At 43.0% G+C, this 19,051-nt stretch overlaps 1 protein-coding gene across 3 annotated transcripts; it reads left to right on the forward strand.

Moving 5' to 3' along the window:
* Positions 1-933: 933 nt before the first annotated feature.
* Positions 934-15,248, forward strand: raver1 (ribonucleoprotein, PTB-binding 1). 3 transcript variants are annotated; one of them, XM_033645947.2, is made up of 15 exons: positions 934-1,327; positions 2,334-2,400; positions 4,075-4,544; positions 7,024-7,215; positions 7,660-7,780; positions 7,869-7,969; positions 8,101-8,172; positions 8,569-8,647; positions 9,573-9,775; positions 9,893-9,974; positions 10,099-10,241; positions 10,424-10,495; positions 10,598-10,732; positions 10,912-10,977; positions 13,451-15,248. In XM_033645947.2, exons 1-15 carry the CDS (start codon positions 1,004-1,006, stop codon positions 13,595-13,597), a joined length of 2,274 nt encoding a protein of 757 aa, XP_033501838.1. In that variant the 5' UTR covers positions 934-1,003; the 3' UTR covers positions 13,598-15,248. The 3 variants fall into 3 exon arrangements, with proteins under 3 accessions (XP_033501838.1, XP_033501839.1, XP_033501840.1); XM_033645948.2 differs by lacking the exon at positions 8,101-8,172 and having other exon boundaries at positions 935-1,327; positions 8,566-8,647; XM_033645949.2 differs by lacking the exon at positions 8,101-8,172 and having other exon boundaries at positions 935-1,327.
* Positions 15,249-19,051: the final 3,803 nt, after the last annotated feature.

Raw genomic sequence — 19,051 nt, forward strand, 5'->3', positions numbered from 1 at the left:
GCATGCAACCTTGTTCTTTGGACATTAAACGAGGTGCAGCCTAATAAAGGATGAAATACAGTGAGTGCTGGATGGAGCAGTGAGTGACTACTTTTGGTTCCAAAGGTACTATGCCGAAAGTGTTTGGAGGAAACTGGGCTTCACACAAACAAACTAAATGATGGAGGCAGCGATAGACCAGCAGCTGCTGTGTTCAGTGAGCTAAAATGACTGTTTTTTGTCAGTCTGTTGGCTTTGACATAAACATAGTTGTTAACAGCTTCTTTCTTTCAATGGGTTCCCTGACAGAGAGGTCAAAAGGCAAAAAATATTCTCAATAATGCATACACATCAAGTGCTACAGATTTGTTTAGCTGGGGATTTTTTTTAGATGGCTAAAATATGTTTGTTTGCTGGACCCCATCCACAGCAGTACATTGCTTAGCTTCCATGTCGGACTTCAGCCTGCTTCTTCGACCTGGAGATGTGCCAACCGACATCTATACACTGTCTATGGGTAAGTACCTCATACAACCCCACTTCAAAAAAATCTTAACAATCCCTTTAAGATTATAATTCGAAACAAACAGCAAACTGCATCAACGTGAAAAAGAAAACTGTGCATATGACTGGGAGCATTTGTTATCCAAGACTTTTAAATATAGATTTCAACATATTTATAATCCAAATCTTTAAATCTGATCCAATAAATGCAAGATTGCTCATAGCTGTGAGTTTATTTCTAATTAAAACTGTTAATTATAAATGTGTATTTTATTTATTTGTTTGTTTGTCATTTGGCTGACATCTGTGGATCCCTAAAATTAGCTTCACTGACGGATCTGCAGCAGTCATGATCCAGAGCAAACGTAGCCCCGCCCCCGCCCTCGATTACGTCGTAGCCATGGAAAATGCGTCCTCCTCTCGTCCAATCAGAAGCGGTGCTGGGGACATGTGTGTATTGTTTAAACTGCTCAAATCAGGCTGACTTTCCAGACCGATAAAACTTCCACCGAACTGAGTGATGGCGGCCGTCGTGTCTGTTAGCACAGCTGCTAGAGATGAAAGCACAGACACAGGGCTCAGCTTCGCCCCTCGTCCGCTTCACGAAAACTACGACCTCGCCGCGGACCACGAAACCTGGATGTCCGGGGACCGCCGGTACCCCGAACTCGAACCGGGCGAGGAGGACTCAGCGTCTGAACGCGAGTGTCAGCGGAGGGTCGACGAGGACTTGACATCACTGAGCCCCGAAGAGATTGAGAGCCGCTTGGAGAGGACTCGCCGGGAGTTTTACAACCGTAGAAAAATAATCATAAAGAATCTGCCCTCCGACGTCAGCAATCAGGTATGATTGATAAGTACTTACCAATCATTGGATGATGGATTGATTGACGGGGTCGTTTGGCTAACGTTAGCTTAGCTCCAGTACGCCTGTCATGCTAGCTATGTTAGCATGATAGCCATTTAACTCGTTAGCTGTCTTAAAGTTAGAATATTACGATATTTTTGCTTTATTCAAGCTGCAACTACTTTATTTAATAGGTAAAACGCACTAAAATGGCAGCCAGCGAACACTATGAGTGCTGTTTTATTTTCTTTGGGTTGTTAGGCTAACTGCCAGGTGGTCAGATAACTGTCAATAATGGTCATCTGTGGCCTGTATGACCTGCAGGTCCGGCCTGGTAGGTAACAATTTAATAACTTTGATATTCGTGATTTTTGTTTTCCACTGTTCAAGCCTCCAAGCCAATCTGTCTGTGATTATACTTCCTACATAAGGGGTTACAGGTGCACTGGGAGTTATTTTTTTCATTAGCCCATCTGTTGTTAAAGCTGGCGTTTGGTTGCATCGACCAGCCAGTGATTTACTCATGATGCCACATTTTTTTGGAACGTGCCTGACTCGTGGGGAGCGGTGGGCCTGCGGGCGGTACCATTGTTCACAGAGGGGTGGGGGGGAGTAGTGGCAGTTCGAGATGTGAGTTGCAATATAACAAAAGGTGGAAGGTGTGGAGACAAAACGTTTCAGAAAATGCTAGACAGCATCGCCGTTTGTTTGTGAATGGTCAAAAGCAGCGCAGAACAATTTCTCCTACAACAATGAGTCAGTTATTCACCTCTCACCCCCCTCCCACACACACAGGTGCAACTTGTTGCTAGTTCCCAATGGATATGAATGAGTTAATTATGTGAAACAATTAAGCAATGTACAATTATATGATGGCCTAAATCTACTACTTAGAAAGTCAGATTTGTGTGATACCCTGAGTAAAGGGTTGCCACACACTGAGCCTTGATTAATTTATATGTCTGGATTTAATTAGTGTCTTCTTTTTCTTTCTTTTATACAGGAGGTCCATGAGCTGTTGGGCAACTATGACTTGAAGTACTGCTTTGTGGACAAATACAAGGGCACAGGTTGGTCTAACTGCTTGTCCATCATGTTTTGAAGGAGTAAATGATTTATCACAGAAATCTATAGATGTTTAATAAAATAACAGCATGTAGATCTGAGTCTTACAAACAACCTGGGTTATCTGGATTTCTCCGTGATGAGAACAAATTCCTTAACAATTTGAAGGTCTTTGCTCATGAAAAGGAAAGGCTTTTAACTGAAGTTACTTTTCCCCTTCAATAAAGACAAGTAGATGGTGTATGTGCTCCAGTTTTTCATCACCAGTGGTGAATAAATCATTCGTCCTTCACTAGATTACACTATGCTCCAGTTGTTTTGTGTTGGTTTGTATTCGAGGTGTGACTGTAGTCTGTATAGTACACCGCAGTGTGCTAACTCTGGCAGAGACAGCAAGCTGTTGTGGGAGTTTGCTAGCAAGAAAGGTCATCTGGCTACCCTAACAGCATTTTCCAGTGAGTCTCTCCCTTCAAGTGAATTCTGTAGCTGCCATGTTGCAACTAATCTACTCAGTACAATTTTTGAGGGGTTGTAAAGCCAGACTATATGAACATTTTCTACATCAGTGATGCTTGATGTGGCTGGAACAAGTTGGACAAAATTGGAAATTGAAGGTAAACAAATGTACTCCTGACATATTCCAAGAATGCTGATAGATGGCAGGCAAGCAAAACTTTTATTTGCATAGCATAGTCGTTCATATACCTCTGTTACCAATCTGTCTATTTTGTCGACAGATTGTGGAACTCACTTGTCACAATGTCACAACACAAAGTATGCACCCAGGCAAATAGTTTCTGCAATTAAAATACCAAAAACAATCAGTCTTAAATTATCCTAAGGGGGTGAATCAACCTTGAATGCCCCAAAAATGTGAGCTGCGTCTCAATTCAGGGCAATTGCCTGTTTACGATTGTCTACGTGCATTAAAGATCAGGTTTCCATTTGAAGTCTCAATTATATCAGGAAGAGCAGACATTAAAAAAGCTTTAAAACAGGAACATTGGCTTAGTCGCTGATAATAATGGGCCAGATAATTGCTCGAGCCAGATGGCAAATTCAGGGAATGCCTGGTATCTACCAAACTGTTGTGGCAGATAACAGTCACGTTTAGATGTGCTTTTGTATGAAGTCTAGTTGCCTGGTAAAAAGATGACATTCCCTTTTGGTATGCGGCTTTCAGACATAACTGCAAAAATCTTTTATCCTCCCCTTCTGCTTCTCTTCCAAAACATAGATAACAGGATGGGTTTTTTGGCATGGAATAGTGCACTATGGGGCTCTAGTGTATCTGTCAACATTGGTAGGCATTCTGAGAGTTGATGGCAATGACATTAAAACTCATACAGGTCTAGATGTGCCTTTTTAGGTATCAATGTGATGCTCAGTCAGATAAAGTGGCTTTGATTCTTGTCAGACATGGTGACACCCACTGTAGCCTCAATAAGAGAAACGTTGCAGTGACATAAAAGCCTGTGTGCGGTGACATTGTGCCACCAGCGTTACCTTTTGTCAGACCTGCTAAAGGAGAAATGGTGTCACAGCCAAGGTTTGCCCCCCGAGACCTGCTGTGTGTGAAAATCTTCCTCTTAATGTTGACTGAACACAGGTCACTTCCTCACTTTAAACCAAATTGTGTTTGTCTCCCTTCCTCCCTCTGTCCCCCCTGTCTTCCTCAGCATTTGTGACACTGCTCAATGGGGAACAGGCACAGTGTGCCATCAAAGACTTCCACCAGCATGTGCTGCGGGACAGGGAGATCTCTGTGCAGCTGCAGCCGACAGACGCTCTTCTATGCATCGCCAACCTGCCCCGCGCTTTCACCCAGCAGCAGTTTGAGGAGTTGGTGCGACCCTTTGGTAACCTGGAGCGCTGCTTTCTGGTGTACAGCGCCTCCTCGGGGCACTCCAAGGGCTATGGCTTTGTAGAGTACATGAAGAAGGACTCAGCCGCCAGGGCTAAGTCAGAGCTGTTAGGGAAACAGCTGGGCTCCCGTATGCTGTATGTCCACTGGACTGAAGTGGGCTCCCTCACATACCCACTGCTGCACTCTAAATGCCTGTGTGTGGACCGCCTGCCCCCGAGCCTGCTGACAGCCCAAGACCTCCGCAACGCTTTGGCTGACACCCATGCGCCAGTCTTCTGCCAGGTCAAATTCACCACACATAAACACACTGCTACTTTCTGCCACACACTGCTACAGGTTTGATTCACAGGGATACATTAGCCAGATACTGCATGACAACACAGATGAATGTTATAGTACTTTACAGCTGCAACAGTAAGTCTATTAATCAGTTGGTCAACAGATGAGTTAAATGAATCAGCAACTATTAAAATGCCAAACATCTAATTGTCCCAGGTTTTTTATGTTGATAGACATTATGTCCCGCCATGTGGATCTGAAAGTTGTAGCACTGACATTAAAGGGTGGCAGATGGCAGGAGTCTATTGTAAAATTGTATTCCATATTTGATTTTTTTTTTTTTTTCAGTATCTTTCACCTTTACCCCAGTTTTCCTGTGGCCACTCAAAGTTTCTATAGCAATGAGCATTGCTGGTTTCTATGGCGATGACCAGCTGACTCCCCCAGGTGGTGTCATTCAGCCGGCTTTTCTGGAATGAGAGAGAGGGGTGTCCTTTTTAGCATGATGCACATAGTGGTACTTTTCTGCTGGTTCCAGGGTTTTTTAGGATTGTGGCAAAGGCAGTGATGATTAAAGACCCTGTGATGATTCAAGGGAAATAGTTCAGTGAACTGTTGAAACCTGGTGGTATTCATTCATGACGCCACATCCAGTGCCTGATGGTAACTAAAGGGTCTTAAAGGGAAACTAAGCCCATTTTAAAATTAATACATGCTAACCCTATGGTTTGAGACAGTCCAAAACTATTACTCAATGTAATAAACTCTCCAAAAATGAGTGCTAAAACTGTGTGATGTCATAGGGTATAAAGTCTAGAGCTGCTCTGTAGACAATGGCTCGGGAAAGACACTATGGATGACACTGAGAGCACATAGGGGAGTGTTCTGAGTGTATGGGTACATTTTCTGTTTCAGAACTGAGATCTCTACAATAGAATAAAGCTCATTTGGGTATAAAAAAAGAAAACAAACATTCAAACACGCAGCCCTGGTGATTGGCTCTTCAGGTGGGAAATCAACTTTAATAGTGGGTATCCACACATGACTGTAAGCTACAGATGGGAGAAGGCTACAGATCTTACGTTAAAGCAGTAACTGTGTGTGGTCTTCTTTTCCTGAGAGCTGTGCATTTTTTAAATTCTTAACAAAGGAAGCACCGTGTTTTTACACTTTGCTACAAACGCCACAGTACACTGTCAAAGTGTTCCTGTCCTACCTGCCTGAGGCAGCACAGCACTGCAGCTTCTCCCTCTACCTGAAATGGGTGATTGAGTCTCTGTGCTGAGTGCTGCATGTTTGGTGGGTTTTTTTTCTGTGTACCGAGTGGAAAAATGTTCACCTTGAAGGAAAATATTGCTTGTCACGGCCACTTCTTTACCAAGCCATCCAATCAGAGTGGAGATGGGACAAATACCACAAAGACCAACGTTCACATCTTACATATACAAGTGCTGAACAACAACAATGGAGGAGAAATGTGTATATATATTTTAATACGCTGACTCTCACAGGCCCCCACAGACTAGTGGGTCTGTCTTCTCTCCACGTGCTGCAGCCTTCCTGTCATCCAGAGGCAGCACTCTACCTTGTGCTGACATTTTAACTTCCACAGATTGTCCATATCTTTGCAACCCAAGCGTGTCAACCGAATAAAACGCTGCCCCTCCAAAGCGCTTTCAAATGCTCACAGCTGAACATATGCTAAGGAGCGCCACCCATTTTCAGCTAGGGAAAAAATGCTTTGGTAGACGCAGGGCCTTACTACTTTGGTTTCTGGCTTTGAGAGGGAGTAGCTCATGTTCACAAATATTAAATGTACTTTCCTAGGCCATAGGAAAAACCATATTGAAATTCTCAATTTAAGTGGTGTTGCCCTTTTTTAAAATGAAATTTAAAAGCTTAATGGTCAGAATAGTACCTGTCTATGAGCAACTGTGATCATTCAACAGATGGTTTGATGTTCAGATTTGATCTGATCTTATCTGGTACGAAATAAAATTCAGTTGATGGCTGGTTTGGAGGCTGCGAATGAGTCACAATTATGAGTAGAAAGTTTGTGTTCTAAAACCTGTTCTTTGGCATTCCTCCATCATTTATGGTCATCTCTCTTGCTGCATTCAGCAGGTTTAATTATTTGGACTTGGAGGAACAGTAAATCATCTGAGTATTAAATGAGAGGCAGTTATATGTTAGAAAATGGTGCCACCTGTTAGGCGAGTCGCTATATTATCAATAGACAAAGCCCAGAAACGAGCCTTTTCCTGTTTGAGCAGTGATTCTGGTGTGTTTCAGAGGTTTTAGAGGACATTTACAACATGAATGTGCTTTTAGATGTTGCACTTGTTTGTGCTCAATGTCCAGGGTGTAGTGAGAAACCAAAAGCCTATCAGTCAACCCTTACCCTGTGTGTGTGCTGTATTTATTAGCAGCAGAGTGTGTCTGTGAGATTAGACTGACTGTTTTTTTTTCCCTCTCTCCACAGTTGGCTCAGGGACAAGATGGAAGTTTTCGGCGGTTTGCAGTGTTGGAGTTTGCCACAGCTGAGATGGCCGAAGAGGCGCAGCGACTCACTGATGGCAGGCTGCTGGGCGGGACACACATCAGGGTGTCCTTCTGTGCCCCTGGCCCGCCTGGAAGAAGCATGTTGGCTGCTCTGATTGCTGCCCAGACCATGGTATTAAAATGAATGCTTCACCTCCCAAATGACCATTTGTATGAGTTACTCACCCCATGATATGTTAAATTTGTGAAGCAAGGTAAAATGCTTTTAGATAAGTTTCACTTTTCGTTCTCGTCTGTCTGCGAAGTACTGAGCACACGACTGGATATATGAAACTTGTATTTTACTGCACGAGTTGTGTGAGTTTCTAGACAGATGTTTTGCTGCTGTTAAACTTAAATTAATCGATAATTTTCTCTATTTTTGGACACATCGCTCACCAGAGGCGTGAGAGAAAAACAGTTTGTCATGGATTGAATAATTGATATACAGATGGTCATTTTGAGAGAACCAAAGAACTCCTTTGGTCAAATTTATATTGTATATTTACATGTCCAAAGTTGCCCGTTTGCCATTGCTCTTGTGCTGATTGCCTGTCTTGTTGTCCCTCCCTTCAAGGCTGTGAATAGGGGTAAAGGTCTCCTCCCTGATCCCACAGCCATGCAGATACTTACAGGCCTCAATAACCCTGCCACCCTCAAGATGCTGCTCAACCCTCTGTCACAGGGACCCAAACAAGGTGAGGAGTTCTCACTAGCTCTTAATTAAAGCTTTTATTTGAGGATTTATTCTGGTGCAGTGGATCCTGATGTCCTCTTTGTGCGCAGGCCTCCTGGGAGCGGCCCCTGCGATGCCCCTGCTGGCCAACCCCGCCCTCTCCGCCGCCCTGCTCCAGCTGCTCCTTCAGAACCAGGCCAAGGCCCAGCAGGTATTGCTACCTTTCTGTTTCTGCCTTCCCTGACATGTGCCTCCTTGCCACTCAGCTTGGTTTTGATTCATCCTCTCATTCATTCACCCTTTTTTTCCCCACTCTTTGCTCTTTTCCTTCTTTACCATTAGCAAGCCTTTCTGGGGAATCATCTTCTGTGGGCTCAGGTGCTGCACAATAAAGAAAACCCTCTAGTGGCTTGTGTGAGTGATAATGGTGTTTGTGTTCTTGCTGCTGGTGTGTGAGGTGATGGCGGTGCTGAAGCCAGATGGATCCTGTTCTTTTTGTGTGACTGGTGATAGAAAAATGCAATGCCTGGGTGGGTAAGCTCTCGCTAGGAAGCTGTGAGGTTTGTTTTTGTGTGTGGGGGGGTGTACTTTTGAGTGGTGCTGAGTGATGTGGTAGGTGTGCTCCATTGTACACAAAAAAAGTGTAAATACCCACTCTGTAAGGACATAATTTCATATGTGGTGAGTAAGCCTCGGTGCTGCTGATTAAGTGTGCTCGTCGAGTGCGGCAGTGTTTCATCGCTCAAGCGTTGTGCCAGGCTGCGTGACCCTCTTGTGACACTGAACTCTGCTCTCTCCTTTGGCCAGCAGGCAGGACTCATTGGGGAGAATCCTCTGGCTGCTCTGCCTGTCCAGCAGGGAGTCCATCTGCTCGGAGACCTGCCCCAAGGTTTGGCATCCGCCGAATCCAGCCGTAGCTCCTTGAGACACATACTACATGTTTTTGCTTTGCTCATGATGCTAAACATCTGTACCCCTCTTTGCTTGTTAATCTTAGTTTCTCGTCTTTACATTGGTCATGGTATTTTGGTCACCATGCAAGACAAGTCTAATGCCTGATTTATGGCAGGGCACTCTACACTTTTGATGCATGTTGCTCAACAGAAAAAAGTTATGCTCAACAGTTTTCTTTCATGTTGCGCATCTGGAGAATTGCCATGCCGCGGCAATGTCATATTTTGTCATTCAGTAGATTGTAGTTTTCATTCCACAATGACTCTGAACCACAGTCAGCGTCTCTGCGGAGCTGAGAGGACAGTGTCCGACTAACCTGCCATCACCAGGCCAACTGACAGCAGACATTTACTGAACCAAAATATTTCTCATGTCAGCACCATGGGAGGAAATCATCAGTGTTTTTATTTATTGATTAATTGATTTTATTTCCCCACTCACCATAGCAAGTGAGGGGAATCTACCGCTCACAGACAGACTGGGAGCCGATCAATAAATGCAAATACAGCTAGTAAGTTAAAACGCATATACAGCAGGATATTTGTGTGATATAAACAGCTGTCTGTGCAGATTATGCTTCACTAAATGCAACAAAAATAGACTCAGATTGAAAAAAATGCAGGGGGTCTCGTTACCATGGAGACAACTCAAAACCTTTTGCTGAATCATAAACTAAAGGTATGACTGTTCAATTTCTCTTGAGCGGCACTTATAAAAAGTGTTGAGTGCCCGACCATCAGTCAGGCTTTGATGTTATGTACTGGAATCCCCAAAATATTAACACACATAGGTATGATAACATTTGTCAGAAATTAAAGATTGCAGTAATTTATAATCATTCCTCTATATAATTCTCCTAGGTGGTGTAGTCCCCGGTCTTGGTCTTCAGACAGATCCTCTGGCCCCGCTGAAGCCAATGCCACTTGGCAGAGCCCTGGCGAGGGAGCAGGAGTCCCCCACAGCAGCATGCACTTTCCCCCAGACTTCCTCTCCCACCCTGCAGGGCATCTCCATGCCCCTGATGGGTGGCATGATGGGTGCAGATGGCCTCACAGCACAAGGGGTAAGGTCCACAGTCATTTCCTCTTTTTTCTTTTCTTTTTTTTTTTTTTTTTTAATTTTCAGCTCTCCACCCAAGTGTCAGTGGTAAAAATGAATCACGTCTTCCCCTCCCTGTCAGGTCTCTATACTAGGAGATCCTCCCAAAGATGTGAACCATCCCCAGAGTGGCTTCCTCAGTGTCAGCAATGTTTTTCCCTCAGGTGAGATCTCTCTTACATTATGCACTGTATGATTTTCCTACTTGGCAGTCTGTTATTGTTTGCCGCATCAACTCAGGTAAATAGATTTCAGCATGTAATGTCTGTCCGCCCTCTCCTACTCCAGGAGGAAGCTGCAGACCTCACCCCTATAGGAAGAGGCCGACGTTAAGTAATGTGTCCAACCAGCATGCACACCACAGCATACAGCCTAATTACAACCTGCGCTACCAGGATTCCTACAGCCCAGAATATACTCCTCTACATCAGGTAACCACCAGGTTCCCACTGCTTTGTTCTTATTTTTCAGAGTATGACATGAATAGATGCGGCTTCTCTTCATGATGTCATGACCTGATGAATGTACAGTGTAATGCCTGGCTGCTCATGTAGCAGCCTATAGATATATCTGATGTGATCTGGTCTGATGCCCATCTGGTGTTTCTCCTTAGGATCCTCTGGCCCACTTGTATGAACAGCAGGAGAACCTTGATACTGGAGCTTTGGCAGGATTTGGTCAGCAGGTATTGTTCAGTCGACCATTTCAAGACTGCGTGAGCATATTTTTAATGTTATTGGACTACATAAAGCGTACTGTCCTATAGTAACACAGTTTCTCTCTGCAGCTCTCTCGTCACCCTGACTACAGCGAGCGGTTTTCCCACTACAGTTACCCTCCCAGTGAACCCATGTCCTCATACTTCAGCTCAGGGCCCGAGGCGTCCAGTAACAGCAGCCTCCCTACCACCCATCTGAACAGGGTAAGCCTAAAGCTTTGGACTTTGTTTTTCTGAAAATAACCTCCGGCCTGGTTTGAAACTGTTAGGTTAGATAAGGTTCCAAGAATAAGCCCCTGGTCAATAATTAATGTTGTGTTGTGAGTGCACGACCCTCAATAGAAGAAGCCGAGGTCAGTGAAGGTTTGTTGTTTTGTCCGCAGGCTGTGGGAATGCCACCGGTGAGCCACACCACCAACTACCCCCCAGGCCTGGGGAATGCTGTAAAGGTAATATATACAGTTCCTTGTCTTTGCCTCTTTTTTAGCGATCGGTCAAAATTTGTAGTCTATAAGAGCAAAAAAAACATTTATCTACACTCTGTACGCCAGCAGGCTGTTTTTTTTTTTTTTCTTTTAACATCTATCCACCTTATTCCTGAGGGCACTACTGTAGAAATGATCATGAGTGCAACTTCCTGTGAGATAGCGGAAGTAGTAGTAAGCTAGTTGGTCCCATAGACTGTCTGTGGTTAGTCTTGGTGGCTACTCTTAGTGGCTAACCGCCAACGCTTGTTCTTTTCAAAAGTAATTTACCTTCAGTTTAGCAAATACTGATTTATTTTTTTAAATATTTCTTATCTTAACATAGCATTTTCTAAAATGTCTCTGCGGAGCTCTGGTACCTGTTGCACTGTCCGTGTCTGTAACGACTAACAACCAGTCTAAGCTACATTTTTGTCTTCGGCAACTGTTTGGTGAACATGTAACCAGAACAAAACGGGATTGTTCCTGTTGCCAAAGGCACCATTGATATGAGAAATATAACCACAAGAGTTGGCGTAAAAGTATTAAATCAGTATTTACAGAAGAGAATGACACCTAGACTGACAGTTCCGTCACTCAATGTTAGTACATGATATCCCTGTCTTTCCCCGTCTGACTTCATTTTCAACCTACATTAGAAAATTGCTCGTTATAGAATAACCTCAGCAACATACTTTGAAATGTGTATTTAGTCATTAGGGCTGAGAATGTGTTAGTGATTTACTGTATTTCCTTTATCATTAGGAGAAATGAATGCCAAAAGTTATTTCTTTTACCACAACATTATATTACTATTATTAAAGTCTGCTGCTAAATTCAGCTTCATGTTTTACTCAGAACAGTTGTTTTTTTTTTTTTTTATAACGATTATTTTTTTGGGCTTTTTTGCCTTTAATGGACAGGACAGGTTGAAATGGGGTGAGAGAGAGAGTGGGGGTTGACATGCAGCAAAGGGTTGCAAGCCGGAGTCGAACCTGTAACCACTGCAGCGAGGCATCGCCTCTGTACATGGGGCGCCGGCACTATCCACTATTCTACCGACGCCCCACTCAGAACAGTTTTTAATAAATCAGAAGTAAAAAAAAAAAAAACACGTGTAAACTGCGTTGTTGGCGTAGACGAGTGGAGGATTAGCTGGGAAACATCACATTTATTCACTTTACACAGCGCTACAGTCTATACTGAATTATGTTAAATGTTTGCCGAATGTGTTAGCATCTCTTAATAAGTCATCGGAAATCAGAAATCATCTTTAGAAGGAGCAGATGTTATCTTAAGCTAGCTCTGGCCATCTTAAAGAGCAAGGCAAGCTAACATGCAAAGCTAGCGTGCTCGGTTGAAAAGGAAAAAAAAAACATTGCTTTGAGATGGCAGAGGTATGATCACATAATCCCGTTTGAGCTTTAACAGGTGGTGTGTTCCATGTTTTATTTCCCAGTTGTTCTTGGAAAGAAGAATAGAGCACTGTAAACAAACTGTTACTATTAGAAATCACCAGTTTAGTTCTGCACCAGCAGTTGAACCCATAATTCACGCAAGGTATCATGGGGGCTAGGAATACGGTGGATAAGCCAGCGGACTGTTTAAAGTAGTTTGCCTTGTGATCCAGCAGAGGGCGCTCTAAAATTTCACTGTCAGCCCGACCTGTTGCATGCCCTCCTGAAGGCAAAGATGCTAACATTGTTTGGTGAACGGACAATAGCAACACCAAAGCATCTGAAAAGGAGTGTGTGGTATTTTGGGCTTTACACCCAAAATTTGATGTATTTGATGTAAATTTGGTATTTTGGGTTTGTGGACCCCAGGAAGACTAATTGGTTACTACGGTACCAGCTAATGGGGATCCTTAATAAACCAAACTAAACTAAAATAAACACCATAGATGAAAACATAATCATCAGACAAAGCTGTTTATCGATTTTGTACAAAGCAACTGTCTTACTCCTCGACGACAAATCTGCTGAGTCATCTGCTAACATTAGCCACCCAAGTGAGCCAGTGGAGCTGCCACAGACGAGTGGAGCGACAGCATTGCACGACCTCATCTGACTCCCTCCTAGTCGGCTCATTTAGCTTCAGCAGGCCCCTCGCCAGGAGCTTATAAAAATTCCATCACAGCCAGGAGGGCAAAATTTATATGCAAGGATGTGTGGCTCATTGCTGTTATTTCAGGAGAGGGGTTTCATGATCTCATGATGGAACTAGAGCCACGATATATGATTTCAAGTCACACCACAATCTCTCAGAATGCATAGTGAAACTTTATGACTCCACATAGTTAAACATAAAGACGATACTGAAGGATTGAACACTTGCTCTAACCACAGACAGATGGACATCACAAGCCACACATGCTCATGTTCAAGTTCTCTTTTCTTTATCTGTAGACCAGTCTCCTTTTTATTAATTTAATTTTATTGTTTTGTTCCAATTATAGACTCCCATCGGTAGCCACAAGCGTGTGTTCTCCCGGCTGATCCCATCTCCAGAGCCAAGCCCTGAGGGCGGCTACGTGGGCCAGCACTCCCAGGGCCTCGGTGGCCACTACGCAGACTCCTACCTAAAGCGAAAGCGTATTTTCTAACTACAGCTGAAGGCTTCTTGCTGTAGGAGTAGCCATTCAGCAGCCAGGACACAGTGGCATCTCCTCTGGTCTCTTCCAATGAACTTTATAGCGTGGTGGTCCTTGGATTTGTCTCCTGTGTGCTCCTGTGAGTGACCCCTGGAGGGCGCCGGGGAGCGCAGCCTGTAGCTATCTGGACAGTTGTGTCACTCCATAGGAATTCTTGGTGGTTGTATTTTTTTTTGTTGTGTATATATGATTTTAGTGTGTAGGTAAATTAAGTTTTTACTTTCTTTTTTTTTTTTTTTAAATTTAACTTAATTTCTTGTTGAAAACGTGTACAGTGAGAAAAAATGGTTAACTAGCAAATGAAGTCTTTTCTCTTAAGCATTTTTTTTATTCCCGTGTTGAGTGTGGTGTAGAGCTACAGATAGTTTGGCCAGTTTTCAGTGGCAGCTATAGGCTGCTTTTTATATTGTTTGACATCCCACTCAAGTGAAGCTGTCCACAATTTCAGGCAAAGGGACTTGCGTAGTATTAAAAAAGCTTTACTTTAAACGGCTCTACTTTTTAAGAGCCTCTCTAACTCCATGTAAAAAGTTCAGTAGTTTGTGTAATGAGATGGTGTTGTGGTGTTGTTTCCCTCCTTCCACAGGGTTGTATATTTTGCTCTATTTCCAGATTCAGGCCTCGCCTCATAGGTTAACGTGCAGCTTTCCATCCACCAATGATAGCTGTGTGTACCTGCCTGTGTATTATGAAGGTGAAGATTTTTACTATACTGGCATGTTTACTTTTCCACGTTGTTCGTCTTTTGATCCGCACCCTCCAGCTTGTTTAAGGAGTCTGTTCTCTACACTGGTTGTCGAGTGATGCACTTGGAGGTCACAATATCTGTACTCACCTCTCTGAGATGCCATTTTCGAGTCTCCTCTCACTCATATATGTCCAGGAGTTGAATATTGTTTGTGTTTTATGTGCGTTTTGTCTGCTAAGTTAAAATTTTGAATGTCTTAAAGTCCAAACACCACACTTCTGGTTTTATTGGGTGGGTGGGGCGGTGGACATGCACTGTGTGCCATCTCTTGAGTCTGGGGAGGTGCTAATGGAAGCTAGTGGCAGGTGATTGGTCAATGACATGACTGTCCTTGTTTTTTCTTTTTTTTTTTTTTTTTTTTTTTGTATGATTATCTGGTTGACAGTTTGATTGTGAAAACCCATTACCTCTGACTTCTGCTAGGAAATGCAGCTACACTTGAGCCTTAACAGTGTTCTTTTTCTGTGACATCATCCTGCCCTGTGTTGGCTTCCATCTACATTTACCATTTCTGTGTTTATTTGCTGTGTACATAGTTAAGCTTGATCATTTTCCCCTCCCTGAGTCCAAAACTTTTGTTTTCTTTAATCATACCTGCTTCCGGTCTGGTGTTTTGAATGAATTTGCTGCTTCTCCCGTGTTTTCGTCGTTTGCTTGTACGCTTGACAGCTGATGTGATCGAGAGTGGCGCCACAGCAGACCGCTCATGTTGTGTATGGACCAAGAGATGCAGCCGTACTGTATGATGATCATTTGCTTTGATCGATTTGATTCTAACTGCCATCTTCTCATCTGTACCGCCATGGTTGTCTCTGTATGTGTGTGACGTGAGCAAGTAAATGTTATTGAAACTCATGTTGTGAACTCATCATTTAAAAAAAGCTGTAGACTGAAGGTGTGTGATACTTGTTTTTGACATTTTGGGGGTTAAAGAAACTGTAGGATTATGTGGCATGTAGCAGTGAGGATTGCAACCAGCTAAAACTTGTAGATACTAACGGCTCATTCTAGGGTTACAAAAACTTATCAGGTGATCATCCACTAAAGAAAACATATTTATTATATTTAATTTCTGCCAATCTATCCCCCTCATACACACTGGACCTCTAACTTGAAAACCTTCCTGTATTTTACCCAAATAACTTGTTTCTCGGGGCATGCCCTTGTGTTAGGTTCAGCACTTTCCAAGAGTACATAATTTGCTCTTAAAGCAAAACTGCCTTAAGAGTTTTAATTTTCGGCTGTGGTTCTCAAATTAATTTTAGAGCTGAGTTAAGTGACTCTTAACATATTTGCATAATTTGATTTAAATTTCTGCCTTGAAACCCAGGATGCCAAAAGAGCTGCATCTGATTATTTTTCTGTTGAATGTGAAAACTCGTATCAAAGACGAAGTATCGAGACACGGAGAACCTTTTCAACAGTTGAAAATATTGGAAAATTACAGTCAATACTAAAAAGCAAAATAAATCGTAATGTGTTATTTAGAGCAGTAAGAGTCGTGTCATTGTGTCATCTTATCATGCATGGATTATTGAACACATGGGTGGATTATGAGACAGTGGGCCCCTGGGCACAGATATGCAAAGTGCCCTACCAGCTCGTTTAAAAAGGAGCAAGATACAAACTTTGTGGTGGTTTTGCCTCTTTGTGGTTCCTTTGCATCTCTGTGGTCTTTTCATGTCTCTTTGTGGACATTTTGAGTCTTTCCCAGGTCGGTATGTGTTAATTTGAGGGACATTTTGCAGGTCCCTGACATTTTGAGCTCCTAGGTTGATCCCCAGGAGCCCCATTAAGTAATCCATCCATGACTGATCTGGCCTACCAGGCACAAGCGCCCACATACTGACCAGGGCGAGACTTGAGATGACCACAAAGAGGTGCAAAACAACCACAAAGAGACATAAAATGACCAAAAAACACACAGCGACCACAAAGAAATGCCTAACAACTAAAAAGAGATGCAAAAAGAAAAGAGAGGGAAACAAAACCACCATTAAGTCTTTCTTGCGCCTGTGTATGAGACGTGATGAGGCCTTTTGCATGTCTGTGCCCAGGGGACCCTTGTCTCATAATCTAAGCATGCATCCTATTGGGAAAAGTCAAATATTTTCTGCTGGCTTCACAGTATCAAAAACATTTGAGTAGTACAACCCTAAAATTGCAATGTAATAAAAATACTATACAAAATTTTTTATTGGCCAACTAATGTGCTTTTGAGCTATGAAGAGGCGCACAGTAGTGATCATATCAAGTAATGAACCAGAACTGATATGCCTCCTCCCAAAAACAGTGATTGCATGCACAGCCAGCTGATGTTTTGCTTTATTGGATTGGCAACCAACCATAAAACTAATGCTTCTGCACACTTGCAGACAGATCTTGAGGAATGGGTGCGACGTAAAGAAAGCATGAAGTAAAACAAAGGAGAGGATGCATACAAACATTTGCGTGTAAACTTGTCTGCAAGAGCTCTCGTTTTGTTGCCTGACATAGAAATAAAGCTGGAGGCTAATACCTTATGCACTCATTATGCACATATTCTCTTATAAGTGATAACATTACAATGACCTCATAGCCTTTGACACCTCCTGTACATTTACTGGGCAGATGCCTTGGGTGGCTATATAGCCTATATGGATGGATTACTCAGCAGGCCTATTGGGCACAGGCCCAGGAGCACCCTTGCCCTTTACTTGCAAAATGTCACTCAAAAAGACACATGCTGACCTGGAAGAGACTCAAAATGACCACAAAGAGATGCAAAGGAACTGAAGAGAGTAGCAAAGTAACTAGAAAAATGGGCAAACAACCATTAAGGGATGCATACCAGCCAAAAAACACACACAAAATCACCTCAGGAAGAATCAAAATTACCTCAATAAGAGACAGAATTACCTCAAAGAGACTATAACAAGATGCCAAACCACCACGAAGTCTGTGTGTTCTGCTCCTGTGCAGGAGAGGTGGTGGGACCCTTTGCATATCTGTGGCCAGAGGCCCAATTGTCTCATAATCCACCCATGGCTCCATAGGCTCTTATCAGAGCTGTGAATGTGACCTGTATGAATGTTAAACAAGTTATTGCTGAGAGGTTGAATTGTGCTCCCTGAATGAATAATTCAATATCAGTCTCACTCAGTCAGTTATCAGCCATATGGGCTGATAACAGGCTGCTCGAGAAATAAAAACAACCGAAGGAATGTGTCAAACTGAGCCCTGAGTGAAAATATATTTCACTCTGATAAGACTGTAAAGAATGATGACATTCAGATTTAATTAAAAAAAGAAACTAAAGAGTAGGATTAAATGTCAGCTGTGTTCTTACAGGCTCTGTGTTTTCTGTTGAGCAGACCCTGGAGGTCAAAGTGAGCTTTAAGGTGATTGGCTCTGTGGCAACACTAAGCCCTTTGCATTACTGTCCGTCATCATTCAGACTGAGGTGCTCGGGGGCAGGAGGCGCTCAAGAGAGCTCCTTTTCCTCTCAGCAGCCATCAGGATGAAAGGTTTTGATTAGCTGTTATTCTTATGGACCCACCGAGCCTCCAGCTGATGGAGCTTTCCCCTGATGGGCAAAAACACGACTGCAATAAATTGGTCATGAAACTCCCTTTTTTAACGCTGATATTGTTTCTGACATTTCGCAGTGAGCAAAAAAATGTACTTTATGCTTGGTTCTGACCTGGCGTATCACTTTAGAAATAAGTCTCACAGAGAAACTTTCCTGTTCTTTGTCATCAATCTTTAAAGGACAATGGAAATGAGAACATTGTGAAAAAATATCGAGCTTGTTTTTTGGACCTGCTGGCGTTATATTAATGTGTTTCTCCCAGCCGCTGGGTTTATTTCTGTAATATTTGTCTGTAATGCTTCAGGCACCCTTGAATTATGTTCTCATACCTGCAGCCAGTCTACCCAGAGTTCTCAGAGGGATCCACCGAGGCTCGGTGGACGCTGTGTCAGACACATTTAGATTTCTGCCTTTCATATTTCCACCCACACAGTCACCCTGCACAGTTGCTGGTGAATGCTGCTGAAACCTGCGATTTTCCCAAATACAGAGAGGAGAGGAAGGCAGAGCTCTGAAGGCAGATCACTGCAGCATCATTTATCAGCAATCACAAAAGCACAAATGAAGGGAAAGTCATGTATCTTTTGCATTTATGTGTGCTGAAAATGTTACTGCTTCCTCTCACTTTATTGCCTATGAGCGTCTAATAGGAATGAGTGTGTTAAATTATATAGATTCATTGTAATCTACATGTAAAATATACACTAAATCCACATGTGCCATGATATATTACGGCTTGATTTCAGTATACCAGCAACAAAGAGTAACAAAATAGGATAGGCCTATGTCACAGGAGCTGTTTATAGCAGGATTAGTCATAGAAATCAGTCCTCTCCCCTCTGTGACAAACAGTCTATAAAACAGTAGAGCATCACGATAGCCCTGGAGAAAGCTACAAGTCTGCCTTTCACTTAAAGGGACAGTTCACCCCCAAATCAAAAATACATATTTTTTCGTATTACCTGTAGCGCTATTTATCAATCTAGATTTTTCTGGTGTGAGTTGCAGAGTGTTGGATATATTGGCTGAAGAGATGTCTGCCTTCTCTCCAAGATAATGGAGGTAGATGGCACTCGGCCATTTGTGC

The sequence above is a fragment of the Epinephelus lanceolatus genome, chromosome 18, assembly GCF_041903045.1.
Source record: "Epinephelus lanceolatus isolate andai-2023 chromosome 18, ASM4190304v1, whole genome shotgun sequence".
Lineage (NCBI taxonomy): Eukaryota > Metazoa > Chordata > Actinopteri > Perciformes > Serranidae > Epinephelus > Epinephelus lanceolatus.